This window comes from Ceratotherium simum, chromosome 6 (assembly GCF_057802395.1).
Source record: "Ceratotherium simum simum isolate JZ-2026a chromosome 6, ASM5780239v1, whole genome shotgun sequence".
In the NCBI taxonomy this organism is placed as follows: domain Eukaryota; kingdom Metazoa; phylum Chordata; class Mammalia; order Perissodactyla; family Rhinocerotidae; genus Ceratotherium; species Ceratotherium simum.
This window is the reverse complement of record NC_141905.1, coordinates 45,195,940-45,223,441: the sequence shown is the minus strand read 5'-3', so window position 1 is coordinate 45,223,441 and position 27,502 is coordinate 45,195,940. Positions and strand designations below refer to the sequence as shown.

Here is a 27,502-nt window from a genome sequence, read left to right as displayed (position 1 = left end):
TTATAACCAGAATTCAATAATCAACTTTTAGTGGTTCTGCCTGAAAACCTGGTAGTTTCAGACATGCCTCTTAAAAACCTTGTGCCTTACCTGCTCGACCTATATTCTGGGCTATTTAGAAACTATGAGGTAAGAGTACTTGAAAAAACATAAATGTGACTCATATATATATGTATATATAATATATGTTTGTATATGTTGATATCTATATATCTATAGAAAAGGAATATTAGTACAAATATTTTCGTTTACTTTTTTTTTCAGTTTCACTGTGACCCTTAAGATTCCTTCCCACCTGAAATGTACACTGTTAATAATACCACAACTAACCAGTCCCTGCTAATACTTCTTAAAACTTTGCCTTATTTTCCACTGAATTGAAGGAACAACACAACTTAATTTTAGGACCAATAGATCCATGTCTGTCCTCTTCTTGGTATTTACTCTCTGGCATAACAGTTCTTGAAGCAATTTAGGAGAACCAACTCCAGCAGTGACAGCTTCTCTTTTCATTCCTGATGCTTAATCTCCATTTCTCATGGTAACACTTGCATGAGGTGACTTTCTCTGTCTTTATTCTTAAATCTTTTATCCCTATGCTGATTAATTTCACTAACCCTGACACTCAAAAATAGCAAGAATTTACCAAGTAGTAAAATTCTTGCCTATGAGCTAAAAGGGCTTTAAAGTTTTCTTTAGTTAATACAAATCTTTAAATAATCTAGCAATGAACATATTTTACTTTTTAAAAATAAAGAGTACTTGGCCTGGAAAAAGAGATGATTCAGAAGTACATAAATCTATCTTCAAATATATTGATGACTATTTCATAGATTTATTCTGTGTGCTGGCAAAAGGAAGATAAAAGGAAAAATGGCTGAGTTATAAGAAGCCTGGTTTTAACTCAATATGATGAAGAGCTTTCTAGGAATTAGTTGTTCAACCATGGAATGGGCCATATTGTGAAACAGTTAATTCAATATCATTAGTAATTTTGATGCACATGTTAAATATCTTCATTCCTTTACTCATGTGTAAATTTATCAATTTACGAAACAATTACTAGAACTTGCTAAGTTCTGGGAACTGTGTCAGATCTTCAGGATATAAAAGCTATTCAGGTCTAGGACCTATCCTCAAGGGATTTAAATTCACTGACGGAGAAAGTCACATAGTACAATGATGGAAGTATAATGTTAGAGTAATGTTAGAGAAATGCACCAAGGAGAGACATGCAACTCAACTGAGAGAATGAATAGTCTGGAAAAGATTCTTGAATGAGGGGATGCCTGAGTTGAATTCTAAACACTGAGCATAAGTTATCTATGCCAGCTTGGGTAATGGAAGATGAAATATTTCAAAATGTAGAAAATGTAACAAAGGTAATTAGATAAGAAGCAGCTTGGCATATGCAGGAAACTACAAGTAGTTGCAAAATGTAATAGGTAAAGCAGGAAATTTCAGAAAGTGAGGCTGCATAAATGTTCAGATATCAAGTAATAGAAAGCCACGCACATGAGCCTGAATTTTCTTCTGTAAGGAAATTGAAGTCACGAAAGCATATTAAGCAGAAGTATGATATAGTCTGATTTGAGTTTTTGAATAAATTGCTCCAGTGGCTGAGTGAAAAATGGATTTGAGTTTAAAAAAATGGAGACAAGGAGATCAGGAGGCAATTCTAATAAATGACAAATAGGGCGGTGGTTATAAAAATGGAGAAGAGAAAAGAGTCAAGAAATATTCAGAAGACAAAATAAGAAGAACTTGAAGATTTATCAGTTGTGAGAAAACAAAAATCAAGGACGACTCCTAGGTTTCAAGCTTGAGTGGCTCAATGAAGTGTGATATCAATTTCTGAGGAATGGGTTTTAAGAGAACATTTCACATAGTACAGAAAGTTGGATTAAACTATGCTATTATTCTATGGACTTATTTCTATTACCGATATATAGAAGTTATACATGGTATTTTGGAAACCTTTGTCACTAGAGGATTAGATATACTTGCTCACTTTCTAGACACTTAATGATAATCATTCACTGCAGATAATTTTAGAAATAGGATGGGCCTAAATATTAAACAAAAGGCCAGATACACATTGTTTAATTACTTGGCATTTTGACAAAACATATTAATCATGCTACTCTCCATGTACATGGCATCATCTAAGGGAAATTTTCTCTCCCTGCCCATCTCCACCAGCCCCAAGTGAAGGAGAAGGCAAAGGCAGCAATGATTTTCTACCATATACCTTTTAAGGTCACAGGTGATTGAATAAACGGGGGCAATTGTTGAATGTGAGTCTCTCAGCGCCACACAGCTATCACAGGGTAGAACCAAGAGTCCAACCCAGGGCTGCCTGACACCAAAGCATAAACCTCTAAGAACCACACATGCTGTCCCACCCCTTGGAAACATCCAGCACATTTAATGGGCTAACTGGAACTCTAAGTCTCTAAGAGCAGAATTCTGAGTAGTGTTTTCCAAAAGTTTTAGACCCAGGGGCTCTTCCCACTCTACCTCAGCAGTGCCCTGTAAGTCCCACTGTCTTTTACAAAGTCCCTTAGAACACAATTTTAACATTTGTAATTTTAAAGCGAATGACAATCCAGACAAGCAAGGATGTACACAAGCAAGCATAGGGCTTAGAATGCAACCATTAAATAAGATAAGCAAGCACAAATACATACATTTTGCTATTATGAAAAAATTACAACTGCATTTTTTTCCTTAAGGACTTTGCTTTTGCTAACCACTATGTTCATAAAGGTGTGACTTATACTATCATAAATTTCCAAATTAACTAGTCACTGCTTAAAGTATCATTATGCGTTCAAATTAAAAAATGAAATAAAATCCACACTAATATTTGTGGGATATCAGCAGGCCTACAAAATATATTTGCTTAGCCTGGATAAAACTTATTAAAGTGGCTCTGTTAATTTTCTAGTGAGGATTCACTAAATGAAGACTCTTTACCTGTGACTCATAAAACCCATTAAACTTTAGGGGATCCCTAAACCCCGTGAACTGGGATGTGAAATTGCATACGTATATGCACTTTTCTAGGAAGAAAGTCTATAGCATTTATCAGCTGCTATAGTCAGACTACAAGCAGACTATACAAAATAGGGGTTGTCTAGTCTAGTGCTTAAAATCAAGGACTTTGCTTCCTACAGACCTTGGCTCAAGGTCCAGCTCAGCCATTTACTAACTCTGTGATCATAGTAAAGCATTTAAAATAGCTTCTATTTCCCCTTCTGCAATATGGGAAACTGCATCAATTATGTTTGCTGTGAGATTTAAGGGAATTAATGCAAGATATGAAGGCATTTACTATATTGTCTGGCAGGTACTAAGAACTCAATGACTGTTAACAATTGTTAAAACGTGATGAAAGAAAATGGAAGAGACTAAGAAGGACAGAAAGGTAGAATGATAGAACAAAAGAAAGCAGAGGGAGATATAAAGTCAAATAAAACATCTGGTGAGAAGTGGATCGCACACAAGAGTTGTCAAAGCATCTGCTAAGGGTTTTAAAATTTTTCCAGAAAGAGAAAAAAAAATCTGAAAGTGACCTCTTTATTTACTAAACTGATGACAAATCTCCATGTAATGAGATTTTGGGAACTCTCTCGAGCTGTGCTATCCAATAAACCACCTGTGACTATTTAAATTTAAATTAATTAAAATTAAACAAACTGTTAAAATTATGTTTTCAGTCTAGTTACATTTCAAGTGCTCCATGGCCACATATGGCTAGTGGCTACTATATTGGACTGTGTAGCTACAGAACCTTTCCATCATCACAGAAAGTTTTATCAGACAACACTATTGACGAGAAATAAATTGCTTAGTCAGGACTTTTTAAGTTGCAAGTGACAGAAATCAAACTCAAAGTATGTTAAAAAAAAAGATATTTTGGGAAATACTATGGTAGGTCACAGAATCAGAGGAAAATCTTTAGGAATTAGTATTGCTTTGGGGACTTAACCTAAAAAACAGGAACTCAACAGGACTCTTCTCTGCATGTCTCTATCAGGCTTCATTCTCTCCCACTCATAATGGGCTTTCTCTACGATTTCAGCAAACTTGGCTACAACGGCTTCAAATTTATTTCCACTTCTTTAATGCATGATGCTAAAGTCTTCCAGCTCCCTTTTTTTTCCTTCCAATTCCTGGGAGGGCTCTGACTGCCCTGGTATAGATTTTCTGTCCTCTCTTCATAGCAATCACTCTGGCTGAGGAGATAAAATACTCTGATCTGTTCAGCCAGGACCGTTTCCCACTCATGTAGCTGGTGTCAGTTCCAGGAGAACAGAGGACACTGAGGTGTGGAGTGGAGGAGTGTTAGCACAGCCATTGGCAGAAGTGTGAGCAGGTCAGCTCGCCCAAAATGTGTTTTCTTTAATAACATACCATCAGAAAAATCCTCCAAATCACACTCCAGGGCTGCCTTCATGATTTTTTACACTCATTGTATAATATCATTATTTTTTCCTATCAGCAATTATATAAATATTTTTCAACCCATATTAATAAAAAAAGATTGCCCTCATAGTTTAACAAATTACAAATGAAACATTCATTTTCTTTCTTATACTGAATATCTGTAAACTGTAAAGGAAGTTGCTGAATTCAAACATACTTTTTAAAATAATATGACACCAAATTTAAATTGACACCAAAACTCTCATTTATACTGACTTTGTTCTCTATTCTATAGCTCATGTAACCAGGTCTTAGTAAAATTTCCTATTGACATCATTATAACAAGATGTATTAACAAAACAAGACCAAAATTTATGTTTAACTTACATCTTCTATATCCTTGTCCAGAGCTACAATTCTTAAAGGGCTGGTCAAATTTAGACTGTCAGAAATGGTTGCTCCCACTGGGGCCGATTCCAGGATGTAGCCTTGATAACTGGGCATTGTGAAATATGGGCTCTGGTTGTTTTCATCTAGTATTTCAATATGTAGACTGGCAAAAGCAGGAAGAGGATGACCATTGTCTTGTTCAGCCTGGAAAAGAAAAGAAAAAGTTTAAAAATTATATGTTATGAGATTCTTTTGGAGTGTGCTACATATAGGGATTCTCTTTTGAACTGGTGTCATTACAGAAAGAGATGCTTTAAATTAAAAGGGCCCTTAGAAAACATAAAAGAGGACATGGAAGCCCAGAGAGGCTTGATGAATTGCTTGGTCTCTTGTTCTCAAACCCAGTGTATATTTAAAAAACAATAATAATAGTACTCACTGCAATGAATTATTTTATTTATCATTGCACATTGTTAGAGGTAACTATGCTTAAAGACAGACAGGAAATTGACAAGTGAAGACATTTGAGTAAATTGCTGAAAATATATTTAAGTGAAAGAAAAAGATTCATAATTCCAATAAAGTATTATACTGATTTGTATCTCTTCCATGTCTTCTCATTCCATACTAATGATTAAATCCCCAAATAATTCATAATTCTATATGAAATTAATAGATTAAGGCTATACTTTTTGCCTAGGGAAGGTCCTCAAAAGCATCATATGAAGGACAATTTCAATGAAATATTTTTAGTAGCTATGGAATTTTAAATATTATTTAACTAGAAATATGTTAGTCAAGTAAAATTAATATTTACATATTTGAAATATGTTTGTTTTGTTTTTTTCTCTCCTCTTCAGTTTAAAAATATGATGACAATTTAGATTTGTAATACATTTTCTTAGGAAATCTCCACATGGTCATGTTGTGAACAGGGAAACACCAACCCTTAACTTTCTGTTTTTTAAATAATGTATCTTACAATATAGCAATCCAAAAAAATTAATTTAAGGGAAGATTTCATCACAATTGACTTCTAGAAAATCTCCTCCAAACTTTAGGAGAAACCACTGATATAATTCAATAGTACATACATTTATTGAAATAGATTCAAATTCTCTGTCCTGAAATTTTATTGATATGTTTTCCCCACTGTTGCAATAGTTATATTTTGAAATCAACTCAAAGTAAAAGTTAAATATTTTATATTAAATCCTGGAGTGCTTTCCTAGATGAAATAATAGTGACATTTTGGCCGTGAAAGTTTATTAGTAGTTCAGATAGAAATCTCCAATTGTTCAATCTAGAGACAAGATCTTGGACCCCAAGAAGATAATTTTTCACATTCTTCTAACTGTAATTTAGCGTTTTCATTAACTGAGAAGGTAGGTGACAAATCACAGTGATGTTTGGCAGTACTGGTGACTTTGCACCAAGAAAAATCACTTCATATTATAATATTGAAGATATTTTGAAATATCACTCATATTAATTACTAATTTGAAATGATGGTTATTAATAAACCCATTGTGAAATAATACTATATAAAGCATTGATAAAAAACTACTTGTCTTTGTTTTTTAATATTTCGATAACTCTATTTCAACATATTAGATTTCCTTTGTAATGTTATGTAGTTTTTCTTTGTGCATTTAAATTTTCATTTGGGACCAGATTGCCAAAGTGGTCCATGGCAGGAAATATGTATAAACCCCTGCTCTGCACTAAGAATAGTAGTGGAATAACATGTAGCCTTTTCTAGAATTATGTATCCTTCTTCACGCATAACCATATGTGCTTCTGACACCATCAGTGTGGGTAAGCTCTTTCTGTATCCAGTGGTTGTGATTAATTTGTGCTGAGCCATGGATGTTGTTCTAGGAGTTCCCTCTGTGACATACAGAGGGTTGGTCCATATGGGGTTCCAACCCAATGACTTTGATCTGATTAAAGCAGAAGCAGTTCATACACGTAAGACATTCTGAAAAGGACATTTTCTCTCTCCCTTTATTTTGTATCTAACTATTCTAAACACCGTTATGTCGTATCCTGGACATACTAGTAATGCTATGAAAAGTCACAGATTTTATTATTTGTCTCCTTTCCCCAGTAAACACACAGACACACAATTTATGGATGGTGAGGGGAAAACAAAAAGTAAATTGTATAACAATAAAAGAAGCTTATATTTTACATTCAGCTCATATGTTGCTAATTTTTACTGCCAGCTGTGAAGCCAGGAAAACACGTATTATTTGCATGACAGAAACAAAGTGATCTAACAAAAATAGAAATAAAATTCAAATTAAATCTCTGGAAACAAGCTATTTCCCCATATCTTTAAAAATAACCTGTAAAGTCTATCACCCTAACATTAGTTTGCTGTTAATATGACTAATATTTTTGGATTGCTACTACATATTTTGTCCTAATTGAGGTGTTTCAGATGTGCTAACCAGCATTCTGCCTCCCAAGTTCACACCCTATGCTATTTGCCTCTCCAAATGTGAAAACATATACTTTTGTATTGATGGAGAAACAAAAAGGTTATTTTCATGTTCAAGGCCACGACACGTCTAAGTAACAGACAGACTAGGGCCCAGACTCGGGTTTCCTGATTTATGAGGAGATACACAGGGAAATGGACCACATGTTTCTCTAATTTAGAGAATGCAAATGAATATCCAAGTGGAAGACTGATGGGAGAAATTAGTGGCAGGAAAGAATATTAAAAATGTAGATACTCCAGATTGAATTAGGGTTAAAATATGGCAGTTAAAACAAATTAATGCTATTATACTTTTCTCTTTAGTGAGTCAATGCATCAAACTTTTCATCCAATCCTCTCTTCATCTATATAGCATAATTAGGAATTCTCAAAAATCTGACCTATTCTGTTCCCCTGTAATCACTAGTGAATGAGGTGAGAAGCATAAAAACCAGGTCAAGTGAAACAAGGCCATATTTTAAAAAATCATTTAATTCTAAAAGATAACCTTATTTATATCTATAAAATCTGTAGATACAAATTAAACATTACATTTAAAAGCCAGGTTTTGTTTGGAGAATTTCTGGGCATGAGTCCCATTTTCAGTAACGAGACCAAAGTAAAACCAAAGCCAAAATAACAGAAGATAAAAAACACACTGTTTGGTTACTTTGGAGGGCAAAACATTGAAAGAGACAAACCACTCCATTTTCAATATAAAAATAAGCAATATTGATAATCTCTTAGCTCCTTGCACCAAAGGACTGAGAATACAGGATAACTTTTGTGCTGCTGGCTGGTGGCAAGCCATTTAACAAATTCCCCGATCTCTAATACAAACCCTTTCAAGTAGGTATGATAATTTAAAGGGAAAAAAGAAATGGGAAAGATTATCAAGACATGTAAATAAATTCTAGGAAAGAAGAAGGAAATTATTTTTTCCTAGAAAGTCAGGAATTATTTATTGTGCATCTATAGTGCCCACTTTTTACAGATAATGTGTTCACTCTTGTCTAAACTTACTCTTCCCAATTTATCCTAAACCCACTTCAGCCAGGGTTTTGCCCCCAGCACTCAAAAACAGCTATTCTTGTCAAAAGCACCAGTGACTCCTACATTGTTAAAAGCAATATTTATTTTCAGTTCTTATCTTACTTGACCTGTCATTAGCGTTTAAAACGTTGTTCACTCCCCTTTCAAGACAACACTCTCTTTTGGTTTTCTTGCGTTATCACTATCCATTTCTTATTATCATTTGCTGGTTTCTTCTTCTTGCCTCAACTTAAAATTGGAGAGGCCCAGGAATCAGGTCTTAATCATCTTCTCTGCTCCATACTCACTTTGTTGTTGATCTTGTCTAATCTTATGGCTTTAAAAATGTCAGTAACATGATGACTCCCAATCTATATCTCCAGCCTGGATCTCTGAGTTCCAGAATCTATATCCAACCGTGTACATAATAACCCTGCTTAAATAATAACTTTAATAATAGTTATTATTTATTTTTAGTTATTTAACTATAATAATTATTATTTAATAACTATTAAATAATATGTTTAGTAGATACCCAATATCTAGTAAACATTGCAATGTAACCTCTGCAAAAATGAAATTCTCATCTCTCTCCTCATAAACCTGCTCCACAGTCTTTTCCACATTAATAGCAGCTCCATTCTTCCTGTTACTCAGGCCAAGAATCTTGGAGTCACGTGTACCCCTTGATTTTTTTCACACCTCGCATCTAATCTATAGGAAATTTTATTGACTAAAACTTCAAAATATTTGGAGGATCTAACTACTTCTCACTTCCTCCACTGTTACCACCCTGATCCAACCTACCTTCATCTGTCACCGGGATTATTTTAACTTCTTTGTCAGCTTTACCCTTGCCAATAGCCCATTATCACAATTGAAGCCCAGTGATTTTGTTAAATAATAGCCAGGTCATGTCACTTCTCTCATTAAAACCCCTCAATGATTTCCAATTTGTTTCAGGTCCTACAGGATCTGATCTCTTATTGCTTTTATCACATTTCTCTCCTTCTCACTAAATATGCTCTGGCCATACTATCTTTATGTTGCTCCACTAAAAATCAGGCATATTCTTGCCACAGAACCTTTGTGTTGGCTGTTCCCTCTGCTTCAAATGCTATTTCCACAGATGTCCACATGGATCAAATGTCTTTCTTCACATGACCTATATTGACTATCTCATTTAAATTATGATACTGACATTTCCAATGCACTCTACTATTTTTATAGCACTTAATATCTAAAATGTTTTAAAATTTGTTTATTATATTTGTCATTTATTGTCAGAATTATTCCACTGGAATATAACTTTCAAGAAATCAAGACTATGTGACTGTTTTTTTAATATTGATTTCCAGAGCTTATTATAGTAGCTAACATAGAGTAAGCCATTAATAAATATTGAACAACTGGATGCACTTTCGTAAGGAAGTCACACATTACTGCAAAAGCGAACAATGACATGAGAGGTGGCTTAGAGCAATGTCTGTCTCCCAGTCTACATCCAACCAATTTCACAATGCCTGACACGTCCTTTACCCTCCCTGAGTCACAGTAAATGACAATTTGTAAGCCGCCTTATTAATTGCGTGACAACTATATGACACAATATATTCAAAATATTTACAAAAATGCCTTGCAAAAATGCCTCGCTCAATAGCTGTTAGTTGTATAACTGTTAGTAAAAATAGTTTAGAGAAAATCTCTTGCTTCAAGTGATAGATGGGGAAAAAGTGAAAAAACAGTTTTTATAAAATTAATAATTTTACTTTCCATCTTATCTGATATATTATTAATATTTTTATATTAAAATATTAAATTTATATTATATTAAAATTAAATTTATTTTATAATAAAATTAAATTTACATTAAAATATTAAATTTCTTCGCATATTTTTATATGCCAAGAAATATTCCATGTCAGAACACTTGAGATGAAAAAAAAGTCATATTAATATGATGAATTGTGGTCTTATTTAAAAATTAAAATTAAATATTGCACCTAAAAAGTTGAGGTAAAATCACATTTCAATCTTGAGAATTCTGATAATTTTACACTTTTCCTATATCTATAATATTTAAAAGTAAAAATGGAATCATATTGTATGCAAAGCAAATTCCCTCACTCTATGTTATAAACTTAACCTTTTACTGTAAATAGTGTCTGAGCATCATTCTCCACTAGACTTAAATTCCATGAGAGTAAACACTACAAATTTGCCTGTCTCTTTCATTGCTAAATATTTAGTCAGTCCCTGGTATATGGTGTGAACTTTGAGTATTTTCAATTTTAAAAGACTATGTACATCTTTGCTTTACATTAAATATTTTATACAAACAAAATGAATGTGCCATGATTTTCATCCCCATTTGATATATATTTTTGGAGGGTTTTTTTGGACATTAAAATGAAGCATAAATGAATTTATGTGGATGTATAATATGAATATCTTAAGTTATAGAGTGTCTCTATTTGTGCTTTTCAAAGGTTTTACATATGTGACCAAGTTTACCTACAGATAATTGGTACTGGTGCACGTTGCCGCCAGTTATACAAAGCCATATAAATGGCCTCACCCTATCCTCCTCACTCACCAATTGTGCTTCCCTCTCTATAGGGACGAGGGCTGTGAATAAGTAGATCTACAATCTTCTAGAGTTTTTCTATACATTTACATACAATATTTATGTAAATAAGCCAATACCTATTTTTAGATTTTGGGGAGTGTTTTTTAAATGGGCAGTGCCTTAAACAGAGAGATGTTTGTTCTGATTTGCTTTGTTTTTCACTTAACACATGATTTAGACACATTTTCTTGTCAGACAGGCAAATTGAGGACTTTAGCAAGGTTCTGACTGAATGTACTTTTATAGTGCGTTAACACACTTGATTTTATTTGCCAATTTTCTTGTCTGTCTCTCTTACTAAACTGCAGGCTTTGATCTGTAGTTCCTAGGAACTGGGTGATCAATTTTCACAAACATCAGATGCTTTAGGAAGAAAGGGAAAGAGAGAGAAAGGAAGGGAAGGAGAGAAGGAACAAAGTACGGGTGGAAGGAGGGGGAAAGGAAAACAAATGGCAAAGCCATTTGTCTATCTATCAGAAGTTAATGACACGTAACTCTCAAAAATCATGGCAAACACATAGGGCAATTGTTTTCAAACCTGAGTGTGCACAGGGATTAGCTGGAAAGCCTATTATAAAGCAAATTCTCATATCCTACCTACAAAGATTCTGGTTCATATATCTGGAATACAGGCAAGGAATATCCACTTTTATCAAACTCTCTCAGGTGGTTATAATGTGAGTACTTTGAGATACATCCCTCTGGGTCTGGCTACTTTCTCTATGCTTTGGCTGTGCCCAAACTTGAATTTCTAGAAAATCTTTCTCTTTAGCTCTATTGGTTAGCAAAGATGATCGGCAAGGCACTAGGATAACACCGTATATCCAAAAGACACTGTCATCATGCCAGCAGACTTAGGTAGATTCTGGTAATTGATGCTACATATAATAATACAATTATCAAATGTGCATGTTGAGCACCACTAAACTTGTCTTCTGACTATAGCATAACAAAGGATTGCCTGCATATAAATGTGAATATTCTATAAATAATAAATTCAGTCTCAGTTACTGTTCATATGTTTTGGTCAAATCCTCTTGATAGTCCATTGTTCTTAATTAATTAATTAGAATTTAATTATACGTTAGTCTAATGTGTTATGCACGTGTATATATATATGTACATATACACACATATATATTTTTTTGATTATGTTACTCTCAAATGAAAGATTCTTCCAAATTTTCTAAGAAAACCTAAGAAGTGGGAATATTGACAGAACCTTCCATCCAGTTCTCTACCTGGAAATACTGCTAAGGCGTTTGACTAGGTTAGTTGACTTAGGGTTCTCAGATCTAGGGGTATTCATCTGTCCATGTGAGCCTATAAATTTTATCTCACATTTCATCATACTCCAGTGAAAACAAGACTGAATGTTTTGGTGTGTAATGGAAAAGTACTACAGGGGAGACCTTCATTTAACCTTTATAGGAAAACTTCTTCAACTGCAGTCCAAAAACCTTGATTCCAAAAAAAAATGAAAAGGAGGCACAATTCACTGTATCCTGAAGCAGATTGTTTAGTAGTGGCAATATAGTCTTGGGTAGAAGCATCTGTTTTTTTACTTCACTATTTTTATTATTGTAAAATAAAGAAAAAGGAACAGGAGATTGATAACAGGGCAAAGGGAAGAGAATTTGATATATACAAGATTTTTAGTACCTCGTCAGTGCATATATATTGCATAAGTAATATACACTGGAAATAGATAATGAAAATGTTCTGAGTGGTAGTACAATATTAGTGTTACCAGTGACTGTAAACATAGGATACAAGGCTACTGTGTAATTCAAATTACTCTTCTTCCTCAGTCCCTTTCTTGGATACCACACCCCTTGCTATTCTCCTTTCAGTAAAGCCTTCAACACACGAAGGATGAAATGTCTCAAACTTACCTCTCCTAGCAAAGTACAGGTTGCTTATTTACCTTCATAGGAGTCTGAAAAATTGGCAGGTATATCCAGCTACCCAGGGTTCACACAGATCCTTTTATCCCTTTACTTCTAATTCTAAATTCATCTCTCAAGTAGCCAATGAAGAGTGTTTGCTTTGGTGAATTTTGCTGGGGAGCTAAATCTACATGTCCATTCCCTCTTTTTGGTTAGAAATTACATTCATTTAACATTTTTCCTAATCAATGAGATTGTTAAAATATATTGTTAACCTTTCAACCAATTATTTATTTATTTATTAGCATTAACAATATTATTAGTTTATAGCTTTAAAAAGTCAGGCATTTAGACATGTTTGCCTTGGGATTCAAACATGAATTACTTGGACTTTTGTCTGAAAGCAAATGTTTATAAAAGTCAAAAAATTTTCTTGTACAAAGACAATACATTGTTATTGAGTTCTTTCACAAGTGTATGGTTGTGGAACATATACCTCCCAAGTTAGCCACAGTTTTTTAAAAAGTGCATAAAACTCTTAAGATTTTGATTAAAAATATGAAAATTTAATCTAATTATAATTTTTTGTTTTAAAACGACAAAAGCAAACATATAGTGGGAGTTCTTGGATGCGTGCGAGGGCAGTGACTAGGAGAGGGTGAGGTGGCATCTGGGATGTTTGTAATATGTTTTTTAATATATATCCACGTGTTTCACTTTGTGAAAATGCATCAAGGTGTACATTTTTCTGTACATAAGTAGCATTTCTATAAAAATGTTACTAAAAACAATTTTATGAACTTGCTCCCCCAAAATGTGCACGTAGGCACCCCTCCCTCTCCCACCACTGTAAACTAGTTTATGGCCACTTATGTCCAAATGCTACAGTTTAATAAAGGCTGATCTAGGAAGTGACTTGAAAAACCAACATTATTAGGATACTTAAGCGTTACAGATGCTTGCTTCTTCAAATACATCTGTTCATTAAAGGCAGACCCCAAAAGTAGACTCAGTCCTTTGTACTTTTTCTACCAGTGTTTCTCAAACACTGTGGTTTCTAAAGCTCTGCTTCTTGTCTGATGCCTTAGGATCACTTGAAGGAACGGTTAAGTTGGATTCTTGGGGGCTCAATCAGGATCTCTATGTATTTATGTGTTTGTCTGTTTCCTTAGTTATTATTTTAATTCTACCCTGCCTTACCAGGTTCCCAAGTGATTTTAATATATGGCTAGCTTTCAAACTTTAGTGCCCTGAAAAATCACATGGGCATCTTGATTCAGTGGGTGGAGCCCTGAAATTTATCTTTCAAAAACCAGCACATCACATGATCCTGCTGTGTCCAATCAGTAGTCCTTTGGGAATCAATTGGGTCTGGCAGTTTGGCTTCTCTCACACAGGCTTGCAGGCAGCTATTACATACACAAAAAGCCTAGATTGAGCCGCTTAGGCCAACTTTGCTCTAGTCTACCGTGCAAGTGATTGTTACTGTTTTTCACCTTTAAGCAGAGTTTCAAATTTCAATTTGGACCTGAGGTTTGGAAATGAAAGAGTGGAGGAAACTCACATATGTAAGGGAGTTCTCACAGGATCCTGCTCAGCTCATTTAAGTTCTACAAGGGCTAAAAGCTCCAGTAACTGGCAAAAGGTTACATTTCCTTGTTTTCTGTGTACATACATTTTTCTTTTGGAATGTCGTAAGGAGAGGTGGCTGTGGCAAGTCTGTTTTCCCTGAGCCAAAGATCATATTAATATTGCCAACTAATTAATAACTAAGAATAAGTGTATCCCATTGCTTCTTGACCCTACTTATAAAATTATATTGCCTTAAAACCTACAGGAACTTCTTTTTTTTTAAATTTTAATACTCTAACAATGAAAGAATGCATAAAGAGTTTGACAGCAAGCCTGTTTCTGATAGTTACTAAAAATATTTGTGAACTTAAAAACTATACAATAATTTATCTGATAAAATACAAAGAATTGCTTTGTATATTATACAACTGATTTGTTTGTAATGTCATAAATACAGCAAATGAGTATATTCTTATTGGGAAACGAATACCTTTTCTGTTTGACAAAAAGAAAAGATATCTACACTAGACAAAATATAGACAACACATTCCCAAAAAGGGTTTATATTAAAAGAACAATAATACTGACACACTTCCCACCTAGGGAATATTTTTAATAAAATGCAGTATATTTTTCTCCACTTGAAGTAAGAATATGCCCATTCTGTTTATAATTTATTGCAATGAAAACATGAATTCGTGAAGCTCCTGTGTACCTTTCAATAATGAAAATCATTCTCTTTGCTTAGAGTTTGAAATATGAATGGACACTAGAATGACTAAAGCAATTTTGAATGATTTAAGGAAGAAAAACCCAGTAGCTCTGGGGAAGACCAAATTCAGAAAACTCCCTCTAATCACAGATATGTTAGACTATTTGGCTGCTGCTTTAAACATGAGAATTATCTTGGCTCTAAATAGCAAAGCCAACCAGAGACAAAATTATAATAGTGATGAAGTGGTAACTTTTTTCTGGAACGCTTCAAACTCATGTTTTTATTTCCCTTATTTTGCCCTGCTTGTCACCTCCCCAACCAGCAAAGCTGTCTTGGCCTATGCTGGGTTCTGATCTCCTTCTCACAGAGTTTTCTCTCAACCAGTAGAAAACCCCACGAAAGTGCCATATGTGAATTTGTCAACTGGAATAGTCCGTACTGGAATATTTGAATTTCAGAAAATCACTGATATCCAAAAAAATCGATCTCTAAGTAGGTTATTTTTCAGAGCCTGGAAGGTAGTGAGAATGAGAGTTTAAGGTTTCTCCTGTGTGCCAAGCTGTTCTTGGGAAAAGAATAGTGAGTAGACCGCTTTAGCTTACAAGTTTTTAGATACACCCTTTTAGTTTTAGTTTTCTATGCAATAATCAAGAAGCTTACGAAGAACCATGACTTGGAAACAATGATGTAGGAAGGCTAAGGCAGTTTATGTGTGTGAAGGGTGTGTAGTGGGAAGATACAGCCAGGACTACTAAGAAAGTGGCTTTCGTTTGAACATTTTACAACATTTGGACTTGCTGTGCACTCTCACAATGACCTTTGCAGACAAGAGGGCCTTGCCAAAATCAAGGTCCTGTGACAAGAATGGATAAATTGCTTTTCTTCTTCCAAGCAGTTGCAGGTCATCTTGTGAGAAAGGAAAGAGGCCAAGTAAAATATCACCTCTGTGTGTCTTTTGTCATCTTGCACATTTGGACAGTCACTATTTCAACTGCTATATTCTATTTCTGTTCTGAATAACCCAGCTGGATGAATAACAACATGAGATAAGAGAATGCTATATATTCTTTCCTGTTATTAATTTCCATAATTGGCATAATCGTCAATTAATTCAGCCTCGTACTTAGAATTTTTAGAAATGTGGACTACTGAGAGGAAATAAAAGGATATCGTGTTCTTTTTGAGGAAACAAAAATAATGTTTTATGTGGCAATCTACTCAATTTAAAAAAAATGGAACACAAAATAAATAAAAGATGAACATTTAGCAAATGTGTCAAATATGTCAATGCATTTCTGAAACGGTATTATTCATTAAGAAATCCATGGAGGGATTCTTATTTCATTGCTAATAAGAACTAATGCCTGAAATTTCTGGGGGATAATTTTCTCTAAAATGTATAAACGATTTTCACTCTTAATGGGCTTAAACTTCCTCACCTTAGAGATCTTGCTATTGGGTCATAAGAAGTAAGTCTATTCTTTACTGATCTGCTGAACTGAGATGTGGGGTATGTGTGTGTTTTATTCTTTCAACAGGAATCCATAAGAATAGGGAGAGGAGGGGCCGGCCTGGTGGCGCAGGTGGTTAAGTGCGCGCGCTCCGCTGTGGTGGTCCGGGGTTCGCGAGTTTGGATCCTGGGTGCACACTGACGCACTGCTCTGCAAGCCATGCTGTGGTGGCATCCCATATAGAGTGAAGGAAGATGGACATGGATGTTAGACCAGGGCCAGTCTTCCTCAGCAAAAAGAGGAGGATTGGCAGATGTTAGCTCAGGGCCCATCTTCCTCACACACAAAAAAGAATAGGGAGAGGAGTACACAGCTAGGATATTTCCAGAATTATGCAAGCATGTCATCTATATCATTTGTCTTGCTTCCTGTGGCTGGACAACATCAGCTCTGATTTTTTTCTTCTCCTAACCCTGGCTCACTGAAGGCTTCTATTCAATCTTTCCCAAAAAGCGTATCCATGCCTTTGTTCTTTCCTCTTTATTTCTTTTTTTTGATAAACTGACAATACTCACACTACAGCAGAAAGAATAGTGACTTATACTTGGCAATCTCCTTAACAGATTTAATGGATTTTGATAGTTCTTTTTCTTTCATGGGTGATGCCATCCTTTTTATTTTGAGAAATGACGACTGATGATCTGTGACATGCTACCCCATCTCTCTGCCCCTGACACCTGTGATCTTTCAAATTGACAAAGTTCTCTGTTGGAAATACACGTAGGGGGCAAATTGTCAAGTGGCTTGAAGGCAATATGGGGTAGCACGATCTATTTTTTTGTTTTAGCAGTACTCTATTGGCAATGTGGGGAGATTGGCAGAATGCAAGGAGACGAGGCTAAGGTTTGAGAGATCACTTGTGTGAGATGATAGGTCATGAGGATGAGAACTAGAGAATTGCAGGGCATGGAGAGTTGGGGAGATATACAAGAGAAATTCCAGCAGAATGTGGATAGGACTTGAACAGTGACTGAATGGGGACACATGGGAGCAGGTACCTAAGAGAAACTGGGAACTCCCAGCTTGGGTGACTGGCTGATTATAATATTACTAATTGAAAGAAAGAAGTCTTGATGTTTTAAAAGGAGGTTTATAGTTTACTACACTCTTAATCTGACACAATCGCATCATACTAGGAGTAGTTATCCAGCCAGTAATTGGAAGTATGGAAGTAGAAATCAGAAGGAAAATAAATCTAAAAGCATAATGTCCATACTTGTGATTTCCTTGAGGCAGAGCCTTCATACATTTCTGTCTCCTTAACACAAAGCAAAATGTCAGGCACCTAGTAAGCAATCGGAAAGAATATGGCAAACTGAAAACTACAAATGCCGTATGCCTTAAAAACAGTGACTCTGAGTTTTCTATTGAATCTCTGTGAAGTAAAGTATAATTGATACCATTATTCAAATAGAGGCCAAACATTTTCTAGGTTTGGGGCATTAGAGATTCACATGTATGGTCAAGGATTGTAGTAACTGTTCACTTAGGCCTCAATCATTCTGAATGCTGTTGTCCCATGACTCTCAAATTACGAAAGCAAAGCAACTTGCCAGGAGAACTGACACATCAGTACTAATATTTAAGCCTACCAGTCTCAATTCTGTGGCTCATTTTCTATGTTAAAAATACATCTTTTCTTTAGAAGGTTTTTTTCTTTTTAATACAGTCATAAATAGCTTTAAACTGTGCCTTAATATAGGTCTAGTCTTTCTTTCAGGGATTGAATTTATTCGAGAAGTGCATTGCATCTTTATTCTGGACAGAGACACAAGATAAAATTACATCAAATACGTATACTTTCAAATGTATGTATTTAAAAACGGTGAAGATGTAGGTACCCAAATCCAGCAGCCTTAAAAGCTTTACTGTGCCCGGGTGAAGACTATTACAACAAATATTTATTGAGTGTTTTCTATACACGGTACATGGACAGGGATAGGAGGCCACAATGTAAAGAAATACATTCCAATCTGCCCTCCTGTAAAGGTCAGGAGAAAATTAACAGACTAGTTCAATATAGAGTCATCAGAGCCAACATAAGGGCAAGCAGGCTGCAAGCAGAGGCTTCCAACCAGTGGCCATGCTTTTCCAGAGGAGTGTCTTCTTAGCATATGAGGCATCAATGTGAATTACTGAAGCATCTATGTGAATTAGACTGTTGACTAGAAAAGGAGGTGATTCAAAATAAGGGACAGCATCTGCAAATGCCTGGAGGCTAGAAAGAGCATGGTGAGTTTAGGGCGCTGCGAGTGATTCAGGATAGCAGGCTGCAAGACAGTAAAAGTAGGTCAATGAGTAACATTGAGAGACCATGGTTCAATGATGTCTGTGACATCATTGTGACCCTTGCTATTAGTTGTATATCAAAGGGATTTAGGAAAAAAATACTATTATGTTTGAGCAACTGAGAGACAATGAATTATTGATAATTTATCCACTTAATCTTTGTATTAGATGCCCAGAGTATAAATACACCAACTAATAATATTTTTTAAAAATATCATACTTATAAAAATGAAGGTGAATCTTCTAGGCTTTGTTATAGACATTCCATATATAAACTAACTCATTATTATCTAGAATCTAAAATATGCTTTCATATTTCTATCTCATAGCTGTTTTTTGCTTTATAACCGTGGTGATCACATAATTTCTCATCCAAACTGGGACATTTTTGTGAGCGAAAGAGGTATTGTGAATAATTATACAAGGACAACAGGCATACATATCAACTGCCCTGGGCAAGCCAAATGTATGATTTTTATTCAAAATGTATATTTCATTTTAAAGTATTCTTAAATGATTACAATTATTTAAAATTTGGAATAGTGTTTTGAAATGGAACATTCTTTTCTCTTTTAATTGAACATGTTTTAATCCTTTAATATTCTAAAGTTGGTGGACTACTCCATTTCGTCTTCCTAGTTTCATCTTTACATTTTTATTTGTCAGTATACTGAATAAATCACTGGCAGAAATAATTAAAATGAAGATGATACATTTCTAATTCGTGACACTCACCAGTTGATAAATGTGCATATAGCTTTTCAAAGTAGAAGTCTTCTTCAAAGTCTAGTATAAGAGACTTCATTTTATTTTATTTTTCCTTAGTTTCCATAACAGAAATTGGGATCAAGTCCAATAAAAACTTTTATGGTCAATGAAAACTGAAGTATTATTAAAATAAGAAAAAGAGAGGTTGAAAGACTTAGTACAGAGGAGAACTGTAGATTGTAGCATTTCAATGGATCCCTATACAAAGCCATAATACTCAGCTATTATTCAAGCAGGTGGCACATTATTATTCTTACAGATTGATGCTTTTGCTTATTATCCCCTTGACTAAACACAAAACACAGTAATTTGAATCTAATAATGTCTGTAAAAACTTCCATTATTAATATAAAGTGTTGCTAAAACATAAAAAATTTATCTGCGGAATGTTCTAATTGATTTTTGTTTCTATAATTGATGGACTGAGTTTCACTGTACCCAGGTACACCAGGACAACTGACTATGATAATAAGGAAAAATAATTGATTTCAGGTTTCAAATGAGGCAGTCTGGAAACAATGCTTTGTCAAGTTTCTTAACTCCCACAGAGAGCAGCACCACAGGGCTCCAGGTAGATCAACAGTAGACAATGGCTAAACACTTTTAAGTTTCTTATAGTCCCATGATAATTAAAATAAAATAGTCAATGCAAGAAGACAAATCTTGTGCACGACCATTTTATACAATAGGTAAAGGAGTCTTTCTTTATTGAAGGACTCCCAAACCCCTACTGAATGAAATCCAAGGAAATTTCTTTTTATTTTGTGTGTGTGAGGAAGATCAGCCCTGAGCTAACATCCATGCCAATCCTCCTCTTTTTGCTGAGGAAGACTGGCCCTGACCTAACATCTATTGCCCATCTTCCTCCACTTTATGTGCGATGCCACCACAGCACGGCCTGACAAGTGGTGCCTTGGTGCATACCCGGGATCCAAACCCAGGCCACCAGCAGCTGAGCGCGTGCACTTAACCGCTACATCACGGGGCCAGCCCCTCAAGGAAATTTCGATTGCCACATAAGCCTCTCTCCGTGGTCTGGCTCAATACCTCATTTCCTGGTTAACTGCTTGTAGCCTGCTACCTCATGCCTCCAAGCCTTTATTTTTGCTCTTCCTTGTGTTCAAACACATTTCCCACTTTTAGTCATTGGCCAAACCCTTCCAAAACAGCAACATTTAGTTTGAGGTAATCTCCAGAAAATCTTTCCTGAGTCCCCAGACTAATTTAAATGCCCCTATTTTGTGCCTTGTTAGCACTTTTTACGTGTCTTCCTGTTAGCAGTTGATGTGTTATATTTGATTTATCAGCTTATATGACTCTTTCTCCTTCTAGACTACAAGATCTTTAAGGACAAGAGACCACTAAATAAACACAGAATCTGGCATGTACAATATAATTGGTGCTAACAAAATATGTCCTAATTTGAGCTAAAATTAAATGTGTCTACATATTATTGTCTACAGTTGCACTGACAGATAGTTAAACTAGACAACTATTTCTAAGCAACTGCATCTTGGTGAAATGAAAAGACATGGCTTTAGCTGAGATAAACCTAAAGTTGAATTTCAGTTCTGCTGCTTGTTAGTGATGTAATTCCAAGCCAATCACTTACCCTATCTGAGTTTTAGTTTCCACATTTGCACCAATAAGCACACTACTAAGGTTGTGGCTATAATTCAATGATAAATGTACATAAAACACTTTGTACAATGTACTTGCTCAGTAAGCTTCTTTACCTTACTTCCCTTTCCTTTAACACTTTTAAATTTAAAAAAGATGCCATTGGGTTTCATTTCTATAGCCATTTTTTTTGTATGCGTGGATATGAAAAAGTCATACAATACACACTAGATTACTCTGTATTCTTGCTTATGTCTGCTTTTTCACTAGAATTCTCTTCTTCCAACCCCCATTTCTACTTGGTAAATTCCTACTCTTCCTTCACTGCCCAGCTCAAATCTTACTTTCTCAATAAAGTCTATTAGAACTAATCGATAGATCATCTGAGTATCCACAGTACTTTTTAAATGATTTTATTGCAATATATTAGATAGTATTAAACCAAATTGTAATGCCAAAAGGATTCCCCAGCTTTGAAAATTTTTCCAGTCTAACAACATCTTTCAAAATAAAGAAAATAATGAGACATATATTGAAAGAATTTCTGGACAAGTGATTTCTTTTTATGTTAAAAAGAGCAACAACATTTGAAAAATAACAGATCATTAAAATAAAAAATGTAAATCCACACACATTTTAAATATATTCACTGGTTAAGCTTTTGCAGCCAAAAATTAATTCCTTTTATTAAAAAAATTAAATGTTAGAAAATGTAATAAAGTATAGTATGTAGAATCATATACATTTGACCAGGGCATTTATTACATATAAAAATATTCAGTATTTGAATTGCATTGTAATATCAAAAGTTATTTTAAAGAAAAGCAACACAATGTATTATAACTGCTACACTTCACTTTTTTAACAAAAAATTGACTAATTGCCATCCAAATTAATTTTAATTTTTATAACATAAAAGTGCCTACAGTAGTCTCTACAAATTTCTTTGATTAGTAGTTTACGAACACAAGGAAATGAGAAATTAGTTTAATTTACCTTAATAACCAAATCAAATTTCTGGTGAAAGTCTCTGTTTACTGGCTCCAGGAGACTAAGTTCTGCAGTCCTAGGATGCATATGGAAAAATCGTGTGTAATCCTCAGGAGCCCCTGAAAGACATTGAGATTTCAGCACATAATTGAGAACAATATGTAATATGTGTATCTGCTATATCTATTTCCCTTCATTAACTGAGGAACAAAATCACAATTTCATTAGTAAATTAAGTTTCAAAATTATGCAGTCTAGGGAAAGCAGACACAAATGTGGTATAAAATTAATTAGCTTATGAATAAGAGGATGGAGAATATTTCTTGTTTGGATGATTTTCCAAATATCATTTCTTAAGAGAGCTCTTAATGAATTTGGAGCTTCATCACGTGAAAAGAGATATTAAGTGTAAGGAGAGCAAATTTTGAATTATAAAATTGTATTTTAATGGTGCATAAATCTTAATTATAGCCTGCATGTTCTTTCAACATATTTTATAATAAACAACAATTAGTAATTTGTACCAAATATTAAGATGCTGGGAAATTAAAGTGAGCATATTCTGTTCCAGCTGGGCAAATATTTTTGTCGTGCTAAGTATCCAGCTAATTACATCAATCATGTTAAATAAAAATATTTAAAAATATTAAATAAAAATATTTTGATGATACTCAATGTCTAGGGAGGATATTTCTTAAATGCAGGCATTTTAATGAGTTGAAATACATTTCTTCTTGAAAAAATTTCCTCCAGTTGTATCATCTTCCTTGGTATATTGTAACATTCTTTTTCCCCAAGTGAAAAAAAGTAGAAGTCAAATCATATAACAAAAGTATATGCATTTGGCAAAACAATAACGATAAGAATAAAATAACATGGCTTCCAATTATTGAATCCTACTCTGTGCTAAATGCTGTATATACGTAATCATCAATAACTGTAAATCATTCCCATTTTACAGAGGAGGACTTGGTAGTTTTGAGATATCAAATAACTTGTCAAAGGTCAAAGAGACAATGTAAGACAGAGCTTGCATTCAAATCCAGGTTGCCAGAAGCCAAACATATCCAAAGATGAGTTAATTGCTACTACTCCTTTGCTTCAATTCTGAGATGAGAAGAGAAATTCTCTTGGGCATTAAGTGAGGGGGGCAAAAAACAAAAAAACAGAACAAAATTTTACACCAGGAAAATAGATTTGATAATCCAGAAATAGTCAAAATTGTACATGAAAATTTAACATATGAGAAAGGAGTCATCTCATAACAGTAGGGGAAACTGGATGTTTGAATACAAGCATTTACTTAATAGGAGAGTCCCAGAGAAAATGATAAAATTGCATCCATTCTTCATACAATATATTAGAGTAAACCCCAAATGGAGGAGATATTCATGTATAATGAACAATAAAACAATACAAGTGCTGGTAATAGATGAAAACATGAATGAATTCTACTCTAATGTGAGAGCCAGCATATTTTTCCTAAATATGGCTCAAAATCAAGAAGCAATAGAGGAAAAGAGAGATAAATTTGATGACATTACAAAATGACATGACAAGACACAATAAACAAAATAAAACCACATGGGACAAACTAGGGAAAATATTTGCAGTTTACATCAGAGACAAAATGTTCATATCCCAAACATATGTAGATTTATAAATTAGAAAAGAAAACCATCAGCAATACATTAAAAAAGGTTTGGGCTAAAGAATGAACAGATAGTTCACAGAAAAAGAAAGGCAAGTGATTTGTGACCATTTCTAAAGATGTTCACCTTTATACATAATAAGAAAAATTCAAATTAAAACAAGACTGAGATTCTATTTCTCACTTGTTAGATTAGCACTGGTGTAAGGTGGACACTACACTCTATTGGTCAGCCTATGAGAAAACATGCACTTTCAGACATTTCTGGTGTTATTAAAGGAGTGTTACCAAACCTATGATGGGGAATGTGGCATAATATATCAAAATCATATGAGTATTGGGGGATTATGGGGAGATGGCAGAGTAGGAAGCACCAGGAATCTATCTCTTTGCCTAGACAACAATTACATTGGCAGAATCTGTCTGATGTAACTATTTTGGAACTCTGGAGTCTATTGATGTCTTACAACTTTCAGGGAAGTGTTAGACAGTAAACTGTGATTAATTTTGGTCAATTATAGCTCTTAGCACAGTAGCAGTTACCCATGATCTATCCCTCAGCCCCTTGGAAAGCAGCTGTGCACATGTTCCTAGAGCAGCTTGCACACTGCTTGTGGGAGACTGGGTGGGAAAAAAGGACTCTGTCCTCCAAATATCAGAGATCTGTGCTCTGATGGATTATTACTGCTTCTGATCACAGAGGTGAAGCCAGCCATTGTTCTTGCATCACCCCTCAATGTTGCAAGCCCCTTTCCTTAGGCCAAAGTTACTTCCAGGAAATTTAAAGGGCCAACATCCTTTCCCCACCTTCATTTTCCTTTTTTTTTCCCTTTTTGGAAGCCAGACATTAAAGACTAGGACATTCAAAAGCAGCTATACATATATCTAGAGCGGGGAAATTAGAAAGTCACTGTGCATGCCCAGGGAAAGGCATAGACTCAGAAAATGCTTGAGAAGACCTTATGTTTACACCCCAGACTAATTCTCAGCACAGAGACACACTACAACAATAAAGAAGAATAAAAACAAACAAAAAACCCCAGCAAAATCTGGGGAGAATCTGATCTCCAGAGTTACCTCAATATTAGATTCAGAAGTCCAATTTTCAACAAAAAACACAAGTTGTACAAATAAACAGAAAAGAATGGCCCCTTCCAAGGAAAAAAAATCAACAGAACTGCCTCTGAAAAACACCTGATGGATGACCTATTAGACAGAGACTTTAAAACAACTGTCTCAAAGATGCTCAGAGAACTAAAGGAAGATGTAGAGAAAGTCAAGAAAATGATGTATGAACAAAATGGAAATATCAATAAAGAGATAGGAAATCATCAAGAAATTCTGGAGCTGAAAAGTATAGTAACTGAAATGAAAAATTCACTAAAGAGGTTCAAAGGCAGATTTGAGCAGGCAGAAGAAAGAATCAATGAACATGAAGATAGGGCAATAGAAATTATTGAGTCTGAGGAATAGAAAAAAGATTGAAGAAAAGCGAACAGTACCTATGGACCTGGGGAACACTATCAAGCTGACCAACATACACACTGTGAGAGTCCCAGAAGGAGAAGAGAGAAAGAAAGGGGCAGAGAGAATATTTGAAGAAATAGTGGCTGAAATCTTCCCAAGTTTGATGAAAGACATAAATATAAACACCCAAGGAGCTCAATGAAATCCATGTAAGATGAATTCAAAGAGACTCAGACCAAGGCACATTATAATCAAACTTAAAAGACAAACACAGAGAATCTTGAAAGCAGCTAGAGAAAAGTGACTCATCATATACCAGGGATCCTCAATAATATTATCAGTATATTTCTTATGAGAAACTTTGGAGGCCAGAAGGCAATGAGGCAACATATTGAAGGTACTAAAAAAAAAAAAAAAACTGTCAAAAAAGAATCCTATATCCAGCAAAACTGTCCTTCAAAAGTGGCAGAGAAATTAAGACATTCCCAGATAAACAAAAGCTGAGGGAGTTTGTTACCACTATATCTGCCCTTCAAGAAATGTCCAAGGGAGTACTGCAGGTTGAAATGAAAGGACACTAGACAGTAACTCAAAGCAGTAGGAAGAAATAAAGATCTCAGTAAAGATAAATACATGGGCAATTATAAAAGCTAGTATTATAGTAACAACAGTTTATAAATCCACTTTGTGTTTTCTACATAATTTAAGACACTAATGCATTTAAAAGAATTATTAGTTTATGTCTTTATGTTTATTAGTTTATTAGTTTATGTTATGGCACATAACGTATAAATGTAATTTTGTGACATCAACAGTGAAAAGGGTGGGGATTGAGTTGTAAAGGAGCAGAGTTTTTCTATATTATTGAAGTTAAGCTGGTGTAAATTCAAGTTCGAGTGCTATACCTTTAGGATGTTAAATGTAACCCTTATGATAAAGACAAAGAAAGTAGTTATAGAATACACACAAAAGGAAATAAGAAAAGAATTCAAATATTTCACTACAAAAAATTAACTAAACACAAAATAAGATAGTAATGCGGGAAATGAGGGATAAAAAGCTGTAAGACATATGGAAAACAAATAGCAACATGACAGAAGTAAGTCCCTCCTTATCAGTAATTACCTTAAATGTCAATGGATTAAACTCTCCAATCAAAGACAGAGATTGGCAGAATGTATTAAAAAAACCATGATCCAACTATTTGCTGTCTACAACAGACTCACTTTAGATCTAAGGACACAAATAGATTGAAAGTGAAAGGCTGACATACACTGCAATATGGATGAAACTTTAGGAAATATTGCTAAGTGAAATAAGTCAGTCATAAAAAGACAAATACTACATGATTTCACTTATATGCAGTACTTAGGGTAGTCAAAATCATAGAGACAGAAAGTAGAATGGTGGTTGCCAGAGATTGGGGCCGGGGAGGGGCAGAGATAGGTAATTATTGTTTAATGGTTAAAGAGTTTTAGGGGCTGGCCCCGTGGCTTAGCGGTTAAGTGCGCATGCTCCGCTACTGGTAGCCTGGGTTTGGATCCCGGGCGCGCACCAACACAGTGCTTGTCTGGCCATGCCGAGGTGGCGTCCCACATACAGCAACTAGAAGGATGTACAACTATGACATACAACTATCTACTGGGAGTTTGGGGGAGAAAAGGGGGGAAAAAAAGGAGGAGGATTGGCAATAGATGTTAGCTCAGGGCCAGTCTTCCTCAGCAAAAAGAGGATTGGTGTGGATGTTAGCTCAGGTCTGATCTTCCTCACACACACAGGAAAAAAAACGAAGAGTTTTAGTTTTATAAAATGAAAAGAATTCTGGACACAGCATTATGAATGTATTTAATACTGCTGAACTGTATGCTTAAAAATGGTTAAGATGGTAAATTTTATGATATATATATTTTACTACAATAGAAACATTGGGAAAAATTATATTAGTATTTACTTTTTGATCCAGAAATCCACGTGCAGGAAATTTTCACATTATAATAATAAAAAATAAGTAATCGCCTAAATGTATATCAGTAGTGGTCTAGTTGAATATATGGTGATAA

General features: G+C 34.7%; 1 protein-coding gene across 7 annotated transcripts in view; it reads right to left on the bottom strand.

Moving 5' to 3' along the window:
- PCDH15 (protocadherin related 15) overlaps window positions 1-27,502 on the bottom strand; it is a 1,681,754-nt gene that overhangs the window by 346,120 nt on the left and 1,308,132 nt on the right. For all 7 annotated transcript variants that reach the window (XM_087432193.1, XM_087432194.1, XM_087432195.1 and 4 more), the window contains 2 exons: window positions 22,331-22,443; window positions 4,819-5,025 (listed from right to left, as the gene is read on the bottom strand). In XM_087432193.1, coding sequence (XP_087288319.1) covers window positions 4,819-5,025; window positions 22,331-22,443 — 320 coding nt within the window. The remainder of the gene's footprint in view (window positions 1-4,818; window positions 5,026-22,330; window positions 22,444-27,502) is intronic.